This window comes from Euleptes europaea, chromosome 15 (genome assembly GCF_029931775.1).
Source record: "Euleptes europaea isolate rEulEur1 chromosome 15, rEulEur1.hap1, whole genome shotgun sequence".
In the NCBI taxonomy this organism is placed as follows: domain Eukaryota; kingdom Metazoa; phylum Chordata; class Lepidosauria; order Squamata; family Sphaerodactylidae; genus Euleptes; species Euleptes europaea.
Window position 1 is genome coordinate 57,614,029 of NC_079326.1, and position 18,691 is coordinate 57,632,719.

Consider the following 18,691-nt stretch of genomic DNA (forward strand, 5'->3'; position numbering starts at 1 on the left):
TACAAGAACCAACTCTCTTCTTTCATCTGGCCCTCAAATATAAAAAGATCTAATGATAACTAAGTCTAATTAAAAAAATCACAGTAAGAGTTCTGTGGAGGAAAGAGAATATGAACAGTGTTCAAGAGTTGTTTTTGCATGTTGCGTCTCCAGCCCAAGCAGGGCCTACTCACCAATTCTAAACACTGCCTGTGTCCGTAAGCAGCCGCGTAGTGGACTGTATTGTACCCGTCTTTGTCCTGGATTGATGGGTTGGCCTCATGTTGTAGAAGGAATTCTAGACACCTGTAGATTATTTACAAGGATAAATGCAAAAATTACACCATCTCGTCGCTCATAAAGATCAATGCTAAGACAATGCTTTGATAAATTTTTATAAGGCCTTTGAATGCTAGCTTTCTCACTGCAACGTTGGCTAAGAAGAGTTTTGCACTTGTTACATGTTTGCCTTTTCCATCATCCATATTCGTTCAGGTTTTGCACAGATGAAATTCACAATCTGGGAATAATATGCTTGCTATTTAATTCTGTAGTAATTAACTGAATCACGTATCTTCATCTATATATCATGGGTGTCGAACTCAATTGTTACGAGGGCCAGATATGACATAAATGTCACTTGGTCGAGCCGGGCCATGACTCGCCAGCCCAGATCAAGAGTGGGGGGGTGGGGGCGGGTGGCTGCCTCAGTTGACTCATGGGCTAGATAAGAGCTCTCAAGGGGCCGGATCCGGCGCGCAGGTCTTATGTTTGACACCCCTGATCTAGATTCTAAAATTTGTTTCTCTAGAAAACCAAAGAGCACAGTGTTTGTTTGGTTAGTTTTTAAATTGTGTAAGTACCCAACAGACTTATGTAAACTCAATCCTATGCAGAGTCACTCCCGTCTGCAGAGTTACTTCAGTGAATTTAACAGTTATTCCAGTCTAAGCCCCTTGAAATCAGTGGAGTGGAATAGCTCTGCATAGGATTGAACTGTTACTCTGCCTACAGGCTGATTTGTCACTGATCTAATTTAATTCTTCTCAATTAAGGGTTCAGAAACATCCAGCTCTGCAGCCAAAATAGAAGAACAGTTGGTTTTTATATGCTGAATTTCTCTACCATTTAAGGCAGAATCAAGCCGGTTTACAATCACCTTCCCTCCCCCTCCCCACAACAGACACCCGGTGAGGTAGGTGGGGCTGAGAGTGTGTGACTAGCCCAAGGTCACCCAGCTGGCTTTATGTGTAGGAGTGGGGAAACCAACACGGTTCACCAAAATAGCTTCCGCCGCTCATGTGGAGGAGTGGGAAATCAAAGCCGGTTCTCCAGATTAGTGTCTACCACTCCAAACCACCACTCTTATCCATCACACCATGCTGGCTAACTCTTGATTTCCAATATCTGTCTAGCTAATGGATGCACACTTCTCTTATCACTGTGCTGGAGTGATCAAAGAAGTTACTAAAATAAAGTGTGCCATCAAGTCACAGCCGACTCATGGCTACCCCATGAAATTCCCCCTCTTGGGGTTTTCAAGGTAAGAGATGAGCAGAGGTAGTTTTTCCATTGCCTTCCTCTGCATAGCAACCCTGGCCTCCCTTGGTGGTCTCTCATCCAAGTACTGACCATGGCTGACCCTTTTTAGCATCCAAGCTCCAATGAGATCATGCTAGCCTGGGCTATTAGGGCTGCTATCAGCCCACTCCTGAGGTTTCTGGGCAAAACCTCTTAGGAGGTGGCGTGACCCTGCCCCCAGCGTAAGTGCGTGTAAAACTGTGATTACACGCACTTATGCTGGTGGCGAGGCCAGTCCCGCCAGCGGCCGAGCGCTGCGGGACCGCGCCTCACCCCTCCGCCGGCGCAGGGGGGCATTTCAGGGGGAGGAGACGGCGTCTCCCTATCCCGGTTTGGCCGGTTATGCTGGGAACGGCGGTGCTGCGCCTGCTTTTGAGCAGGTGAAGCCTTGCAGTTTCCTATGGGGTGAAAGGCCCCGGTAAAACTAAACAAAAAGCCGTGAAACAGCTTTTTTTTTTTAATGGCGTATGGGAATTGGCTTAGGAAGAGGCGCCACTGGGCCTCTTCCCCGCCGTCCCCGTACGCCACCAGCTCAGGAATGGGCTGTAGGAGAGATAAGCAGAGGTGGTTTGCCATTGCCTTCCTCTGCACAGCAACTCCCATCTTCCTTACTGACCATGGTCAACCCTGGTCAACCCTGCTTAGCTTCCAAGCTCTGATGAGACAGGGCTACCTTGGGCTATTAGGGCTGCTAGAAGAGATCGACAGAGGTAGTTTTGCCATTGCCTTTTTCTGCATAGCAACTTCCTTCTTCCTTAGTGACCATGGTCAATTCTGCTTAGCTTCCAAGCTCTGATGAGGTCAGTCTAGCTTGAACTGAAATTATTACCTTGTGAATTTCTCCATCATGCAGCAATTCAAAGGAAGGGAAGTACCCCAGCTATTTGGCAACCCTAACATCCGCTATAACCCCAAATATTATAAAGATAATTGCATTTCTTTTATGACAGGATGCCTGCTTACTTGGGGAAAGTTATCCTCAAGAAAGATTTTTAATTCCCCCTTGTAACTACTTTTTTCATAAGATATCCTACCTCATTACCAACTGACACAAAACTCAATAGCTACAAAAACAACAAGAAACATCAGGCATGAATATAATATTTGTGCAGGACAAATATTCCTTGTAGCAATAGCAACACAGTTTCTTTCACTTAAATGCAATGGTACATCATGTTCCATTTGTATTCCAACTCTACAGCAGCATCAGCAGCCAACACAAAGCAGAGAGGTTAAAAACGAAACACACGTACAGACACCAACAGATCAGCATAGTACAGTTAGCTCTCAATAGGCTCTGCTGTTCTACGCGACGGCACGGCGAGCGAGCAAAACCAAGGAACGCAAGAAAACTGCAACCCACAGAAGCGGAAGCATCGCTCAGAGTCGGAGTCCGGCCGCTCCACCGACAGCAAACTTACAAGGCAGCTTCTTTTTCCTTCATTTCACTGGCTCTTTCAAGTTCTTCAGCGTTTTCATGGGAGTTACCCAACACATTCTTTCTTCTTAACATAAGGGACAGAAGAACGCAACTCATTTTGAAAACCGTCGCTTCAGAGATTCTCTAGTATAAGCTGTGTCCCGAGCCCAAAGCTCCCGCCTCGCCACCTCCCAGCACGGCCAGGTGAGTGGCGGTCTCCGTCCGTGCTCTCGTGGCCTCCCAGGTCTCTGGGTCCCACCCTGGAAGGCGGAAGACGTCCCGAGTCCCGGGCTTGTGCTGCAGGCTCGGGACAAGCCGTCAGCCATTCTGTTCAGAGCACAACCAGGACACCTTCTCTTTTAAAAAAAAAGTGTTCCGAGAGGCTCCTAGAAATTATTGTCACAAGAGATCTGTTCCTCCATACCAAAATAAGGTACATAGTTTGGAGGACACTTTTTTGAGGTTTCTGGTTAAGCTCGCCATTGTTAATAGAGGCAACTCTAACATAACCGTGTCAATGTTATTGACCGTGTCTGAGCTTCTGCCTGATTCACGCCTACAGCCGTGCCAAACAGCCTTTGGTCTCCCAGCTGCCAACATTTGCACGGCAGAAATAGCATCCGATTCAGCACTGCGCTTGTACCAGTTTACATTCATTGTTCAGGGTGTTCCTATTCAGTCTCAAAGTAGAACGGAAGTCAAGAAGACACGATGTCACAGCTTTTAAAATATGAAGGTTCATGGAAGAGAGGGGTATTCATGGCTACTAGTAAAAATGGATACTAGCCATGATGCATACCTATTCTCTCCAGCATCAAAGGAGCATGCCTATTATATTAGGTGCCGTGGAGCGCAGGCAGGATGGTGCTGCTGCAGTTGTCTTGTTTGTGGGCTTCCTAGAGGCCCCTGGTTGGCCACTGTGTGAACAGACTGCTGGATTTGATGGGCCTTGGTCTGATCCAGCAGGGCCTTTCTTATGTTCTTATGTTATGTTTCATTGGTGAAAATCTCAACTGCAACCCCAATGGTTTTTCCCCACATATAACTGGATTCCAAGTTCCGGCGTCAAAGCATTCAAGTGTTCATAGATAAAACTGCTCAGTGGAAATAAGAAGCTTAGGGTAGCCACTGCTTTTTTAAAAAATCACTAAATTCAGAAACTTCTGTCTTTAGAAATATGTCCAAAAGACCTGGCCTTAACGTCTAAGTATGAAACACTTCTGTTTATGACCATGAGAACTCCTGCAGGTGACAAAGCCTATGGGACTACAAGAACACTGGAACCAATCGTTCACCCAGCCGCACTGCTGTGTTCAAGTCTAGCTACCTAATGGGAAAGAACTCTGGATGGGATCCCAATGATAAGTTCTGCAAATGGAAGGATGTGTGTGTGGGAGGGGCCGTGGCTCGGTGGTAGAACATCTGCTTGGCATGCAGAAGGTCCCAGGTTCAATCTCCGGTATCTCCAATTAAAGGGACTAGGCAAGGAGGTGATGTGAAAGACCTCAGCCTGAGACCCTGGAGAGCCATAGGGAGGGGCCGTGGCTCAGTGGTAGAGCATCTGCTTGGCATGCAGATAGTTATAATGGGATCAGGAGGTTTGATGACAATTATTGGGAGGATATCTACACTGGGCAAGGTTCTTTGGAAATTCTGTTGCCTTCTTCTTGCACTCACAAATCCATGATGGAGTTCATTGGTTCTTGTAGGTTATCCGGGCTGTGTGACCGTGGTCTTGGTATTTTCTTTCCTGAAGTTTCGCCAGCAGCTGTGGCAGGCATCTTCAGAGGAGTAACAGTGTTACTCCTCTGAAGATGCCTGCCACAGCTGCTGGCGAAACGTGAGGAAAGAAAATACCAAGACCACAGTCACACAGCCTGGATAACCTACAAGAACCAATGAACTCTGACCGTGAAAGCCTTCGACAATACCATGATGAAGTATTTAGCATGCTACATTTATTGCACATGGGGTTTAGTCCAACAAGGCTTCAGGTTCTCTCAAACTTTCAGAACCACAAACAAACCCTCATCCCGAATATACAAAAATATTCACTTTGTTACCAGGGACAATCCCCTCTTTGACAGATGAAGCGGATTATGCAATAACTGGATAATATTTGTGGCCATCAATCAAAAACAGCCTCTGCACATTTTATTTGTGAGTACAGCAACAGTAGCAGCAGACCAGTAGGGTTCAAGAAAAACCTTTCCGTGATTTTTTCTCAGTCGCAGGAGTTAACTCTACGCTTATATGCATGCAAAACAGTCCTATCTGGATCAGTATTGTAAGGATCTAACTTGTCCAACAAGTCTAAGAAATCCAAATGGCTCCATCAATGGTGTTTTGTATACATTGCTCGGATATTCTGCGAATGTGTGCAGAGGAAAAAAGGATTTAAACGCGAGAACTCAACGTAAACATTTTGTGGGTGCCCCAGCTGTTTAAAAGATAAACTACGCAGCTGTGTTACCGCCTCAATACACAGGAGGGAATGGGTATTCAAAGTAAATCTAGTAGCTTAGAAAAAGAAAGAGAAATGCTTCGGGTACCATAAGTACTTCTGCTTAAATGAGACCGGCTTAGCAACGAAGTAGAAACAAGGAATACAAATAGGCTTGTTTACTTTCTGTCCATGTCCGAAGCAGCGGCGTAGTGTAACGCTGTTCGTCCCCAGTCATCTGTTTCATTAATATTGGCCCCCGTGGTAACCAGCATCTCCATACATTGGAAATGACAGTTCGCAGCTGCGTAGTGCAAAGGTGTCCTGGAAAATAAATAGAAACGTATTAGCTGGAGCACGGCTTGAGGAACGACGTGTGTCACGCTAACTGTTCCTGACAGCTACATTACTATAGGGGGGAACCCATTTCAAGGTAACAAAAGCAGCTATTTAATGGAATGCAGAACACATTCACCCTCCTGCACTGGGGATTGGAAATAGGCAAACAGGAAATTCGAAGGACAGAATGAGAGAGAACAGAAAATGGAAGGGGGAAAAAGGACATAGAATGGTGCCCATGTCGTCAGCAATAAAGAACAATGAAAAACATTCAGATTCCCTGAAACAAGAAACTCCATTTTAAATAGGCTTGCCAACCTCCAGGTGCTAGTTGGAGATCTCCTGTTATTACACCTGATCTCCAGCCAATAAGATCAGTTCACATTAGGGTTGCCAACCTCTAGGTACTAGCTGGAGATCTCCCGCTATTACAACTGATCTCCAGCCGACAGAGATAAGTTCCCCTGGAGAAAATGGCCGCTTTGGCGACTGGACTCTATGGCATTGAAGTCCCTCCCCAACCCCCGCCCTCCTCAGGCTCTGCCCCAAAAACCTCCTGCCGGTGGCGAAGAGGGACCTGGCAACCCTAGTTCACCTGGAGAAAATGGCCACTTTGGCAATTGGACTCGGCAGGATTGGGCGTCTGCTTTTCGGCTCACTGTCAACTGCTGCCATTTTTTCTGGTTTGGCTTTGCCAAACGCCCACCCCTAGTGCCAGAAGCTTTGGGCACTGGGGATGGGGGACTCCAAAGGGGACAGGAAAAGGACACACAGGCAAGTGGGGGGGGGCTGTGGATTGTGGGAAAGAAGGAGGGTGTGAGAGGCAGGCCTGGGGGTTAGCAGAGGGGGATAGGAACTCTCTGCCTGGGCACTTCCAAAATCTGTAACCAGCACTGCCTCATCTGCATGCCCTTTTTTTGCTTTAAAAAACAAACAAACAGCTCACCTCCCACTTCAGATGCCAGTACACGTGGAACCCCTTGTCACATTCATTTTGGTCCTGAGTTCGTTTATGAATGGGAGTTTTGCCTGAGGTCTGTTGCTCGCTGGACCCCCACTTTACTGTTGGAAATCTACGCACCAGCAGTCTCCAAGCTCAAATCAAGTCCCTGCCCCTTGAAATGCTGCTTTGTAATTGGCTTACTTTGTAGAGCTTACTGTGAGAGAAATCCTCGCCCCCATAAAACCCAATTTCTGCATAAAAAAGCATTTCAAGAACAAAAAACGGAACCATCTGAAAGGAGGGTGGGGAGAAATCCAAGCCTCAGTTTTAGAAAGCCTTTCTTCTGCTCAAGAAAGAGCTCTGAGGAAGCAGGAAACATTTGAATCCCCACCTCTTTACAGGCTGCTTTGTAATTGGCTGTGAGAGAAACCAAGCTTGGGTGTCCCGTGCTTTGCCTTAAGCATGGGGATTTCACCCAGGCTGAGCTCAGGGCAGAGGGAAGAATCGGGTTAACAGAGAGACGGAAAGTCCCAGGATTGGCGAAGGCTGGCCGCGAGGTCATCTCTAATGGACGGAAAACTCATGCATAACTCCAAGGAACAACCGAGACAGACTGGGGGCGAACGTTAGTGAAAGTACCCATGCATAAAGGACCTGAGGCTCTTATTTAAATAAATAAATGAGAGAAACCAAGAACATCATCTTCGCCAAGATCTGGCTTCGACCAACAGTGTTAACTTACACTCAGAAGCACATTCAGGATTAGGAAAACCGTTATCTGTTTCTGCCATACACGGCGATGTTAATGCAAGGTTGGATCTACAAGTATGCCTGGATCCAATACGGCATTTCCAAAGATGGAAGGATTTTTCACCCATGAAGTGTTACTTCCTCTTTTGGTTGCGGCCCCAAATGCCCCTAGAAATGCTGCCCTGGGGGGTCATAAGAAGCATTTCAGGGGGCATTCTGAACTGGAGCAGGAAGGAGAAAGCCAGAAAAGCCTCACTCTGCAGGAAGAAATCCTTCCATCTGCAGAGACATTTCTTTGGATCCAAGCCAATAATATTTGCAAAACAAAAACCAAACTGGTTGGAAGGGGTGGGGGGGAATAAGCTATTTTGTTTTAACTTTTAACGACAAACTTATCCTTATCTTAGCTTGTTTTTTACTAATTCGAAGTATTTCCTATCCCTGATCTCTTGTGCTGCATTCCCTTCGCAGATAATCTCAACCTCCAGATTCTACATGCAGAGAGAGACTTCTTGTTCACTCAGCTTTCCGGAACTCCGTTAAGGCCTTGGGGTTAACTGAGGTCCTGGACATAGAGGGTGAGGTCCAAACTTTGCTTTACGCTGGTGTAAGGCACTTCTGTCAACGGAGGACAATCTTTTGCTTATTCCACCACAGTCCGTCTTTTCACTTCTCCCAGAATTTCGGGGAGGTCAACAGGATGTAGCGAGAAGGAAGAGGCAGAAAAGTTTGGCTACATTGGCGGAGCTCTACTTTTGGCACTTTGACTCCAGCCCAGGATGCCTCCCTACTCTCTTCCAGATCGGAGCAAAGAAGTCTTATTTTATGGGTTTCAGGTAGGGTTGCCAGGTCCCTCTTTGCCACCAGTAGGAGGTTTTGGGGCGGAGCCTGAGGAGGGCAGGGTTTGGGGAGGGGAGGGACTTCAATGCCATAGAGTCCAATTGCCAAAGCAGCCATTTTCTCCAGATGAACTGATCTCTATCGGCTGGAGATCAGTTCTAATAGCAGGAGATCTCCAGCTAGTACCTGGAGGTTGGCAACCCTAGTTCCAGGAGTTAGCCATGGACCCTGTTATCCCATTGTACTCCTATCATTCTGAGCAACCCATAATCTTGAGTCTGCAACGAATTGTGTCTTTTTAACCATTTCATCAATTACAGTTTATTTTGTAGTCACGGCTGACTTACGGTGACCCTGTAGGGTTTTCAAGGCAAGAGACTTTCAGAGGTGGCTTGCCTGTGCCTGTCTCTGAGTCACAACCCTGGTACTCCTTGGAGATCTCCCATCCAAATTCTAGCCAGGGTCAGGGCTGAAAGTGTGTGGCTGGCCCAAGGTCACCCAGCAAGCTAACATGGCACGAGTGGGGATTTGAACCTGGTTTTCCTAGCCCGACACCTTAACCACTACACCACGCTGGCTCTCACCAATTACATACCTTCCATATTTGTCTTTTTTATTGGAATCAGCTCCACTGCTCTGCAAGAGTTTCACACAATCAACGTTACTGAAAAGACAAGGAAAAACAAGAACACTTGAGCAAAATGGTACTCCCTCTCCACAGTGATGGAAACACAGTTATTTCACTGCTCTTTTCATGGTTTGTAAACACCTCTCCTTTACATGCAAATATCCTGGGAATCAGCAGCTGCTACCCTACCAGCCTCTTTTATGGTATACACAAAAATTTGTGTGCACATACCATGGTTCTCGCACTGCATTAGACATTCCCCATTTCAGAAGCAAGTTATCAGGTGGCAGAGCAGCAGCATTTGGGGAATCTCTGCATCAGCAGCCTCCAAGCTCAAACCAAGTCCCCGCCCCTTTAAAAGCTGCTTTGTAATTGGCTTATTTTGTAGTGTTTTCTGTGAGAAAATTAGAAAAAGGTAAAGGTGCACGCACCGGGTCATTCCTGACCCATGGGGTGACGTCACATCCCGACGTTTACTAGGCAGACTTTTGTTTTACAGGGTGGTTTGCCAGTGCCTTCCCCAATGAGAAAATTACCCCCCCCAAACCCAATTGCCGCACAAAAACGCATTTTAAGAACAAAAAAAAGAAAGAAGAAGAAGCAATCTGAAAGGGGGGAATCCAAGCCTCGGTTTTAAAAAGCCTTTCTTCTACTCAAAAAGAGCTCCGAGGAAGCAGGAAGCATTTGAATTCCCGCCTCTTTACACACTGCTTTGTAATTGGCTGTGAGAGAAACCAAGCTTGCATGTCCTGCGCTTTGCCTAATGCACGGGGATTTCCAATGTTTAGCCTGAAGAGGAGAAGACTGAGAGGGAATATGATAACCATCTTCAAGAAGGGATGTCATATAGAGGAGGGTGCCAAGTTGTTTTCTGTTGCCTCAGAAGGTTGGACCAGAACCAACGGGTTGAAATTAAATCAAAAGAGCTCGGAGAGAGGGAAGAGTCAGGTTAACGGAGGAATAGGAAGTCCCGGGATTTATGAGGGCTGGCAGCGAGGTCATCTCTAATGGATGCAACACGCATGCATAACTCCAAGGAACAACTGAGAGACCAGGGGCGAACGTGAATGAAAGTACCCATGCATAAATGACCAACAGGAGCTTTGACTCTCAACAGCTCATACCCCGAACATCTAATTGGGCTTGAAGGTGCTACTGGAATCGAATCTAGCTGTTGTACTGCAGACCAACATGACTACCCTTGGAAAATCTCTGTCATGTACACAGACCTCGAGTGTGCAGACTACAGTCCTCGGAAACCCAAGTTCTTCAGTCATTTTGCAAGTCCTTATTTGGAACAAATTCTTTTGCGGAGAGACCACAGAGCTGCACCACATACAACCACGGCATTTACAATGTCAATATTACTCACCCTCCGGCTGCAGCGGCGTGGAGGCATGTCCTTCCAAATTTATCTGGGGTGTCTATTTCAAAGCCTGCAGACAGCACGTGCTCATTACTAAACAAGGACACTACGCTATACTTTTGTCCTAGTTAAGCCGCAAGAAACATTGCAGAGACAGAAAAATCAGTTAGTCAGGGGAAAAAACCACGCACACACAGACAAACAGAAGGAAGACATTACTGTAGTCAGCAAGATGGTTGTCATAGAAACGGACAGGGGCTGCTCAAGCTTGCCAGCTATATAAAGAAGGCCGGTAAAGTCAAAAAGAATTTATTATCGCATTCAGCCCTGTGCTATATAACGACTTAAATTATGCGGCAGGCTGTTACAGAGGCAGATTGCTATCGAGAGAGAACCGTGACAGCGGGGGCGTGAAGGCAGAAGACTCGGCAAGGAAAGCCAGGGAGGCCCAGAGATTGCCTCAGCGTGCAGCGAATGGGATTTTTATTTATTGATTGCATTTCGCGCCCGAGGAAGAAAGGAAGACTTTCTAGGAAAATGCAAATGTTTTTTTTATGGAAAGCAACTAACGTTTATTGTGGCGAGAAAACAGCAAAATTCCACAGCGAAGGATTGGTTTGCGTGCTCCGTGGGAAACGGCAGGAATGAAGAAAATGACTATGGTGGTTTCCCCCAGGGCTTCTACAGATGACACATTCTCAGACATGCAGAAACACTTCTACCTGCCTTTCATGCATGATATAGGCATGTTCTTTGTTTTGGTCATATTTCTGTCTTTTGGCAAGCCATTTATTTTTCAGAAAGTACCTGCTAAAATCAAAAATAGTCCCCTCGACCAATGCTACTGTATTAGCAAAAGAATGATTTTATGCTACTGTCACTGAGACATACTAGAAAGGGAGTGTGGCTCAGTGGTAGAGCATATCCTTAGAATGCAGAAGGTCCCAGGTTCTATCCCTGGCATCTCCTTCTAAAGGATCTGGTAGTGTGTGTTTGTGTGTTAAGTGCCGTCAAGTCACTTCACTTCTGGTAGCAGATGATATGAAAGACCTTTCTCTACCTGAGACCCTGGACAGCTGCTGCCAGTCTGAGTAGACAATACTGACTTTGATGGACCGAGGGTCTGATTCAGGATAAGGCAGCTTTGTATGTTCTGATATGCTCCCATATGACAGTAGTCACAAAGCAATCTCAGGTGAAGACAGAACCCCTCTTTGTACCTACTGGAGAGACGTGGGTTCAAAACCCTATCCAATCATGGCACTCACTGGATGAACAGGGACTATTCTTTCACATCCTAACGTACCCCACAGGGTTGTTCTGAATACCCAGCTTGCTGGGGATAAAGTGTAGACAACTGGGGAAGGCAATGGCAAACCACCCCGTAATCACAGTCTGCCTAGTAAACATTGGGATGTGACATCACTCCATGGGTCAGTAATGACCCTGTGCTTGCACAGGGGACTACTTTTACCTTGAAGAAGAAGAAGAATTGGTTTTTATATGCCGACTTTCTCTACCATTTAAGGCAGAATCAAACTGGCTTACAATTACCCTCCCTTTCCCTTCCCACAACAGATACCCTGTGAGGTAGGTGGGGCTGAGAGAACTGTGACTAGCCCAAGGTCACCTAGCTGGCTTCATGTGTAGGAGTGGGAAAACCAACCCGGTTCACCAGATTAGCCTCCGCTGCTCATGTGGAGGAGTGGGGAATCAAAACTGGTTCTCCAGATCAGACTCCACCATTCCAAACCACCGCTCTTAACCACTACACCAAACCAAACAAAACAAATCTAATTTCCTGTTCAAAAGAGGACCAAAGATTTAACTCTTGGCTTGGATTCTCCCAGAGGATTTCCAAGGATGGAAGTGCGTGTGTGTGTGATTTATGCCAATTCCTTCCTCCTGCTGCAGATGGAGGGGAGGAGGAAAATATGTTGTTCTCCACTGATGGAAATCCCTCCTGTTTGGAAATTCCCCAGTGGGTCCAAGCCATTCATTCTGGGAAAACCTTTAAATGCAAGGCTCATTCTCTGTGGCCACCAGGGATCTAAAAAAAAGCATTCTGCATGTCTGAAGCATGAACAGTACAGATAACAGTACAGATTACAAGAATGATACGGATGCCCGTACATAAAGTATTGTACATCAAGGGGCAAGGGAGTGAAGCATGTACATGGAATAGAATGCACAGCTGTGCCGAGCAAAAGGAGGAGCCATAAGCAGCCCAAGCGCAACATTAAGCAAGCTGCGCATGCTCTTTGGGATTTGCTTACCTGATGATAGCAACTTCCGGCAGCAGTCAGCATGAGCATTAAGTGCTGCTAGGTGTAAGGGGAACATGTTGTGGATGCCGCACCTGAAAAACAGATGAACCGCCTTACCAATACTTCCAAATAAATCCAGCAGATGTCCTTCAAAGTTCAATCAAATTCCATGTGCCATAGAAGGAGCTACTCATGAGGATGTCATGAATAGTAGGGTTGCCTGCTCTGGGTTGGGAAATACCTGGAGATTTTGGGGGTGGAGCCTGAGGAGGGTGGGGTTTGGAGAGGGGAGGGACTTCAGTGCCATAGAGTCCAATTGCCAAAGCGACCATTTTATCCAGGGGAACTGATCTCTATCATCTGGAGATCAGTTGTAATAATGGGAGATCTCCAGCCACCACCTAGATGATAGGCTTCCTTACTATAATAATACACCTGTCTGGGCTTATTTGACAACCACAAGCACTAACACATTCCATCACTGCTCTTTTTCTTGTCTTTTTTTTTTTTTTTGTTTGCCATCAAGTCTCAGTTAGCTTATGGCAACCCCTCATGGGATTTTCAAGGCAAGAGACAGGCAGAGGTGGTTTGCCATGGCCTGCCTCCGACTAGCTTAGTATCCAGGTTCTGAGGAGATCGAGCTAGCTTGGGCCAGCTAGATCATGTCAAACAAACAGAGGCGGTTTGCCATTGTCTGCCTCTGCATAGAAACCCTGGACTTCCTTGGTGGTCTCCCATTCAAGTACCAACCAAAGTCATAAGAACATAAGAAAAGCCCTGCTGGATCTGACCCAGGCCCATCAAGTCCAGCAGTCTGTTCACATAGGGGCCAACCAGGGGCCTCTAGGAAGCCCACAAACAAGATGACTTAAGCAGCATTATCCTGCCTGTGTTCCACAGCACCTCATATAATAGGCCTGTTCCTCTGATACTGGAGAAAGCAGGTATGCGTCATGACTGGTAGCCATTTTGACTTGAAGCCATGGATAGCCCTGTCTTCCATGAACATGTCCACTCCCTTCTTAAAGTCTTCCAAGTTGGCACTAAAACTTCTTAAAGCCTTCCAAGTTGGCCAAGTATCCACTACCACCCCAACCCTAGATAATATTGCTAGCTATTCAACAAGGCAAATAGCACAGGAGGAGAAAACCCGGAAGCAAAAACGATGTCTGAATAGAGGATGCAGTACAGATAGCATAAAGAATGTCAACATGGGCTAAAATGTTCAGTCTGAATATAGCCTGGTGGGCTGGCCCTCTCTCTCTCAAGCTGTAGTTTCTCTATACTATACTAAGTACAATGTTTAATCTAGTACTTATTTCTTCATCCTTTTAAAAACATGGTTAGTCTTAGCTCTTGTCCTTTGATGGTATCTCCTGCTAATTCCACCACAAAAATCCTTGCCGCCAGATGTCCATTCAGAAGATCAAGATGCAATCTTTTTTTTACTAATGTATTTTCAGATTTTCATCCTAGGTTCTGGGCAGCTAATTTGGCTTCTGTCATGGATGTGTGCCTAAAATCTTCAAGCAGCCTTCATACTTGGTTGGGCTTCTCAGCAGAGGCCTTTTATTTGATCAACGTACCGGCCAGCAAAGCATGTAATAGAAATTTCGAGTGAATAAGCCAGATCACTGAACCTGGTTCTCTTGCTGATGGTTCATTTCTACCTTAAGCACCAAGAAAAGGAACCGGTGAAAACTTTTTAAAGGAGCCAGCTACAAAAGTTTGACTTCCCCAAGGCAGTAAGATAATCCCTCTCTCTAAATCTATACAGATTTACTATCTGGAAAAATAAAATTTCTCATTTTCCATCACAAACAGAAAGAAAAATCACTTCCAACTAGGGTTGCCAAGTACCTCTTCGCCACTGGTGGCAGGTTTTTGGGGAGGAGCCTGAGGAGGGCAGGGTTTGTGGAGGGGAAGGACTTCAGTGCCATAGAGTCCAATGGCCAAAGCAGCCATTTTCTCTAGGAGAACTGATCTCTATCACCTGGAGACCAGTTGTAATAGCACATCTCCAGCTAGTACCTGGAAGTTGGCAACCCTATTTCTAACCCTATCACTTTTTCATTTAATTTTGCCTGCCAGTGGCGAAGAGGGACCTGGCAACCCTACAGATAACCAGATTAGGTCTGGAAATACTGGTATGAAATTTACACTGATTTCAGAGGAAGAGACTGAAACACCTGCCATTCCAACCTTCTATCATGTTAATCAACATTTCTTTGGCATTACGGAGGCTGAATGCCAGCAGCCATTGAATCCACGTTGCCTACTGCTGTCTGCTAGAATATTCACAACGATGCTTTTACCATTGTTGCCAGATTCGCACATTGCCCCCCTAGGCAGCCCCCTCTTTTTTGACGGCTACAAGCGTTATTCAGTCAGCAACATACGTGGAACTTTCAGCTCCGCTGGTTATCAGGGTGTTAATCAAAAGCTCGTGCCCGTATCTTGCAGCCACGTGGAGAGGAGTGTTGCCATCTTTATCGACCGAGTCTATTTCACCTCCTGGAAAAGACATTTCCAAAACACAAAAATAAATGCATGAAGATCGAGAGCAATGCAGTGAAGCAGGGTTTCATGTTACAGTAGACTGCCGTCATTCTCAAGGGGATCCATTCCCAGGATCACCACGAATGGTCCTCGAATACTGGGAAACAGGGAAAAAAACAATCAAATTTCCTGCGAAATTTAACACCGAGATGATTATGATGGAGGTACGGTGGGAATAAAACAGGTCGGAGACAGCATCACGTGACTGAGAGCCAGCATTGTGTAGTGGTCAAGAGTGGTGGTTTGGAGCGGTGAACTCTGATCTGGAGAACCGGGTTTGATTCCCCGCTCCTCCACATGAGCGGCAGACGCTAATTTGGTGAACTGGGTTGGTTTCCCCACTCCTCCACATGAAATCAGCTGGGTTCTCTCAGCTCCAGCTACATCACAGGGTGTCTGTTGTGGGGAGGGGAAGGGAAGGTGACTGTAAGCTGGTGAATGGAGAGGGGCTACTGTATTTGTGAGGAATATCTCTCTCTCTCACTAGGCCCAACCCACAAAAGCAGAGGTGATCATATGTGTTTGTTTGTTTATTAGATTTTTAACCCACCCTTCCTAACCAAGGTCGGGCTCAGGGCAGTTATTTTTAGGGTGTTATTTTTGGACGTTTTACAATTCAAACAATTTTTTGAAGCAAGTTCTTGCCATGCAAGTAAGTCACCAGCTGAAAATTATCCATCTTGCTATAGCAGAAATCATTGTTCTTAGTGCTTGACCCTATATTTCTTGACAGTGTTCCAAAATATACATAATTATTTCCAAGCAACTTAAGAAGTTAAAAAAAAAAAAAGCTTTACCCTCATACAAATGGGTTGTTCACCTCCATGATAGCCACCTTCAGATACCCAGAAATGTGTTTACTTTTCTGACTTGTTGCCAATGTTATTCCGGGTGCAGCTAGCAAATTCACCCCCAAACTCTCCATCTTGCAACCAAAAGCAATATTTCTTCTGATTTGAAAGATGTTTTAGAACCAGTAATTATGTATAATGATTTATAGCCAATTCCATAAAATTCAAGTCTGCAGTTTTTGCACTGCTTTCCTGAAGCGTCCAGACATTGCCTGTGTATTTTGCAAAGTTTAAAAAGAAGAGTTGGTTTTTATATGCCGACTTTCTCTACCTTTTAAGGAGAATCAAACCAGCTTACAATTGCCTTGCCTTCCTCTCCCCACAACAGACACCTTGTGAGGCATGTGGGGCTGAGAGAGTTCAGAGAGAGCTGTGAGTAGCCCAAGGTCACCCAGCAGGCTTTATGTGGAGGAGTGGGGAAACCAACCCTATTCACCAGATTAGCATCCTCCGCTCATGAGGAGTGGAGAATCAAACCTGGTTCTCCAGATCAGAGTCCACCGTTCTGAACCACCGCCCTTAACCACTACACCACACAGTGCATTCCTAAGGAGAGTTACTCCAGTCTAAGCCCATTCGTTTCAATGGGCTTAGAATGGAGTAAATCTCCTTAGGAATGCACTGCTAATGTTTCTGAGAAAAACAAACCTCCAAGAGGACCGGGACCGCAGTAAAAGGACCATCTTACCATTCTGAATGAGGGTTTGTGACCGCGTGAATCTCCCATGCACTGCCGTCATATGCAACGGACTCTTCCCATCTGTACTCTGTCAAGTACAAAAGTAAACACCTCAAATAACTTTAATCATGGCAATTTAAAGTTCAGTTGGAAGATAACCGTTAAGGATGCCATCTATCCACATATATGGACTGTTCAAAATTTCAGAGTTCTATTAATAGGTTTTTAAAAAGGTATTATGAATTGAATTAGTCCTCATGGGGAGGGGGCAGAACAGACTTTAAATCAGCATTGCTTTCAGTTTCAAAAACATGTGTTAAAGGAGAAAAAATATGTTCGTAGAGAAGGCCAAGAGAAACAGCCAATATGCTTTTAAGAAACACAGATGTTAAATAAATTTAATGCATATTGGAATGCCATCTCCATTCTACCCCATGCTTGAATTTCTGTTAGCAATCAAGGGCTGCAACTCCTTTTTTGGGAAAGTGTGTCACAAATCAAGTCTGAAGTATGAGTTAAATGCCAGAATAGCATGAGCTGCAATACACAGAAAATTTCCTCCCCACCTTACTCGTACGCTTCAGGGTAGTTTTGCTGCAGGTCCTTGTGGGAAAGTCAGGCATGAGAGTCTAGAGCAGGAGTGTCAAACATAAGGCCTGTGGGCTGGATCCGGCTGCTTGAAAGCTCTTATCCGGCCCGCAAGCTAGCCCAAGCAGCCACCCCCGCTCTTGATCTGGCTTGGCGAGCCTGTAGAGGGCTCAGCAGCTGAGGCAGCCACCTCCCCCAGTCCTGACCTGGGCTGGCGAGCACACTACTGGCTCGCCAGATGAGGCAGCCATCCCTCCCTCTCAATCTGGGCTGGCGAGACATGGCCCGGCCCAACCAAGTGACATTTATGTCATATCTGGCCCTCGTAACCAATGAGTTCGACACCCCTGACCTAGAGCTTTCCTCCCTACATATTATAGGGCCCAGAATTTGGTCATTTATTTATTTATTAGACTTATAACCCGCCCTCCCCAGCAAGCTGGCTCAGAGTGGGTAACAGCATTTAAAAACACAAACAATATATATATAATCCTTAATAAAACCAAACAATAAAACTCTAAAACACTAACATAATGGCGCACTAAATGCTAAGTAAACTGTAGGCATCATACAGGTGGCAACCCTTCAATTTATATTATTCCCATTCAAGGGAGGGAAGGTGTGGAGGCCAGTAAAGATGGTATAAGATGATATAAGCTGATATAAGCGGCTGTCCTCAGTTGTAGGCCTGGGGGAAGAGCTCTGTCTTGCAGGCCCTGCGGAATACTTTCAGATTCCGCAGGGCCCTGATGTTACCAGGCAGAGCATTCCACCAGACCGGCTTTTTCGGCCCTGGCTCTTGTCAAGGACAGCCACACACTCTTAGGGCCAGGGACCGCCAGTAAATTCTCATTGGACGATCTTAATGTCCTTCGGGGGGTATACCAGGAGATGCGGTTCCAAAGATACGAGGGACCCAGTCTGTGTAAGGCTTTAAAGGTCAAAACCATCACCTTGAACCTGATCTTGGTTAGCCAATATCTCGGGCAAGCAAAAACACAAGTGGGGATACAATAAGACTGACTTAGCACAAGCGACTACCACAGTCTTCTTCCTGAGTTTCCTCTTGTGCAAGAGCTGCAGAGCAAGCGGAAATGTTGTACTGGAACTAACCCAATATCTGAACTGCTCACATTTGCCAGGTTAAAAGATGGCAACTCTAGGCACCAAGGCCGTGTTCCATCAGGCTTCGTAGCAAGGCACAGCATCTCAGTTACCGATGTGTTAAAATTGATAATGACCCAATCTAAAGGATCTCGACTGGAATGAAAAGCATTTAGCTAGCCCCCCAAAAAAACCTACTGGGTTTTTTAAATTAAAAAAGTAATTTTCAACATACCCTTCAAAACTGATACACACCATTATCTGTACCCAACTACAAAAATATGGTGTAAAATATTATCATTCAGACATCTTCCCTCAGCATCTGTTTCCCTGCAATTTAACAGAAGTTTCAAA

The 18,691-nt window shown here is 45.8% G+C and overlaps 1 protein-coding gene across 4 annotated transcripts in view; it reads right to left on the minus strand.

The window, feature by feature from the left end:
* ANKRD44 (ankyrin repeat domain 44) overlaps window positions 1-18,691 on the minus strand; it is a 126,421-nt gene that overhangs the window by 24,399 nt on the left and 83,331 nt on the right. For 2 of the 4 annotated variants that reach the window (XM_056861523.1, XM_056861522.1), the window contains 8 exons: window positions 16,655-16,733; window positions 14,956-15,070; window positions 12,566-12,648; window positions 10,296-10,413; window positions 8,891-8,959; window positions 5,607-5,747; window positions 2,982-3,065; window positions 174-285 (listed from right to left, as the gene is read on the minus strand). In XM_056861523.1, coding sequence (XP_056717501.1) covers window positions 174-285; window positions 2,982-3,065; window positions 5,607-5,747; window positions 8,891-8,959; window positions 10,296-10,413; window positions 12,566-12,648; window positions 14,956-15,070; window positions 16,655-16,733 — 801 coding nt within the window. Of the gene's footprint in view, window positions 1-169; window positions 286-2,981; window positions 3,066-5,606; window positions 5,748-8,890; window positions 8,960-10,295; window positions 10,414-12,565; window positions 12,649-14,955; window positions 15,071-16,654; window positions 16,734-18,691 lie in introns of all 4 variants that reach the window. The other 2 variants (XM_056861525.1, XM_056861524.1) reach the window with 2 other exon arrangements.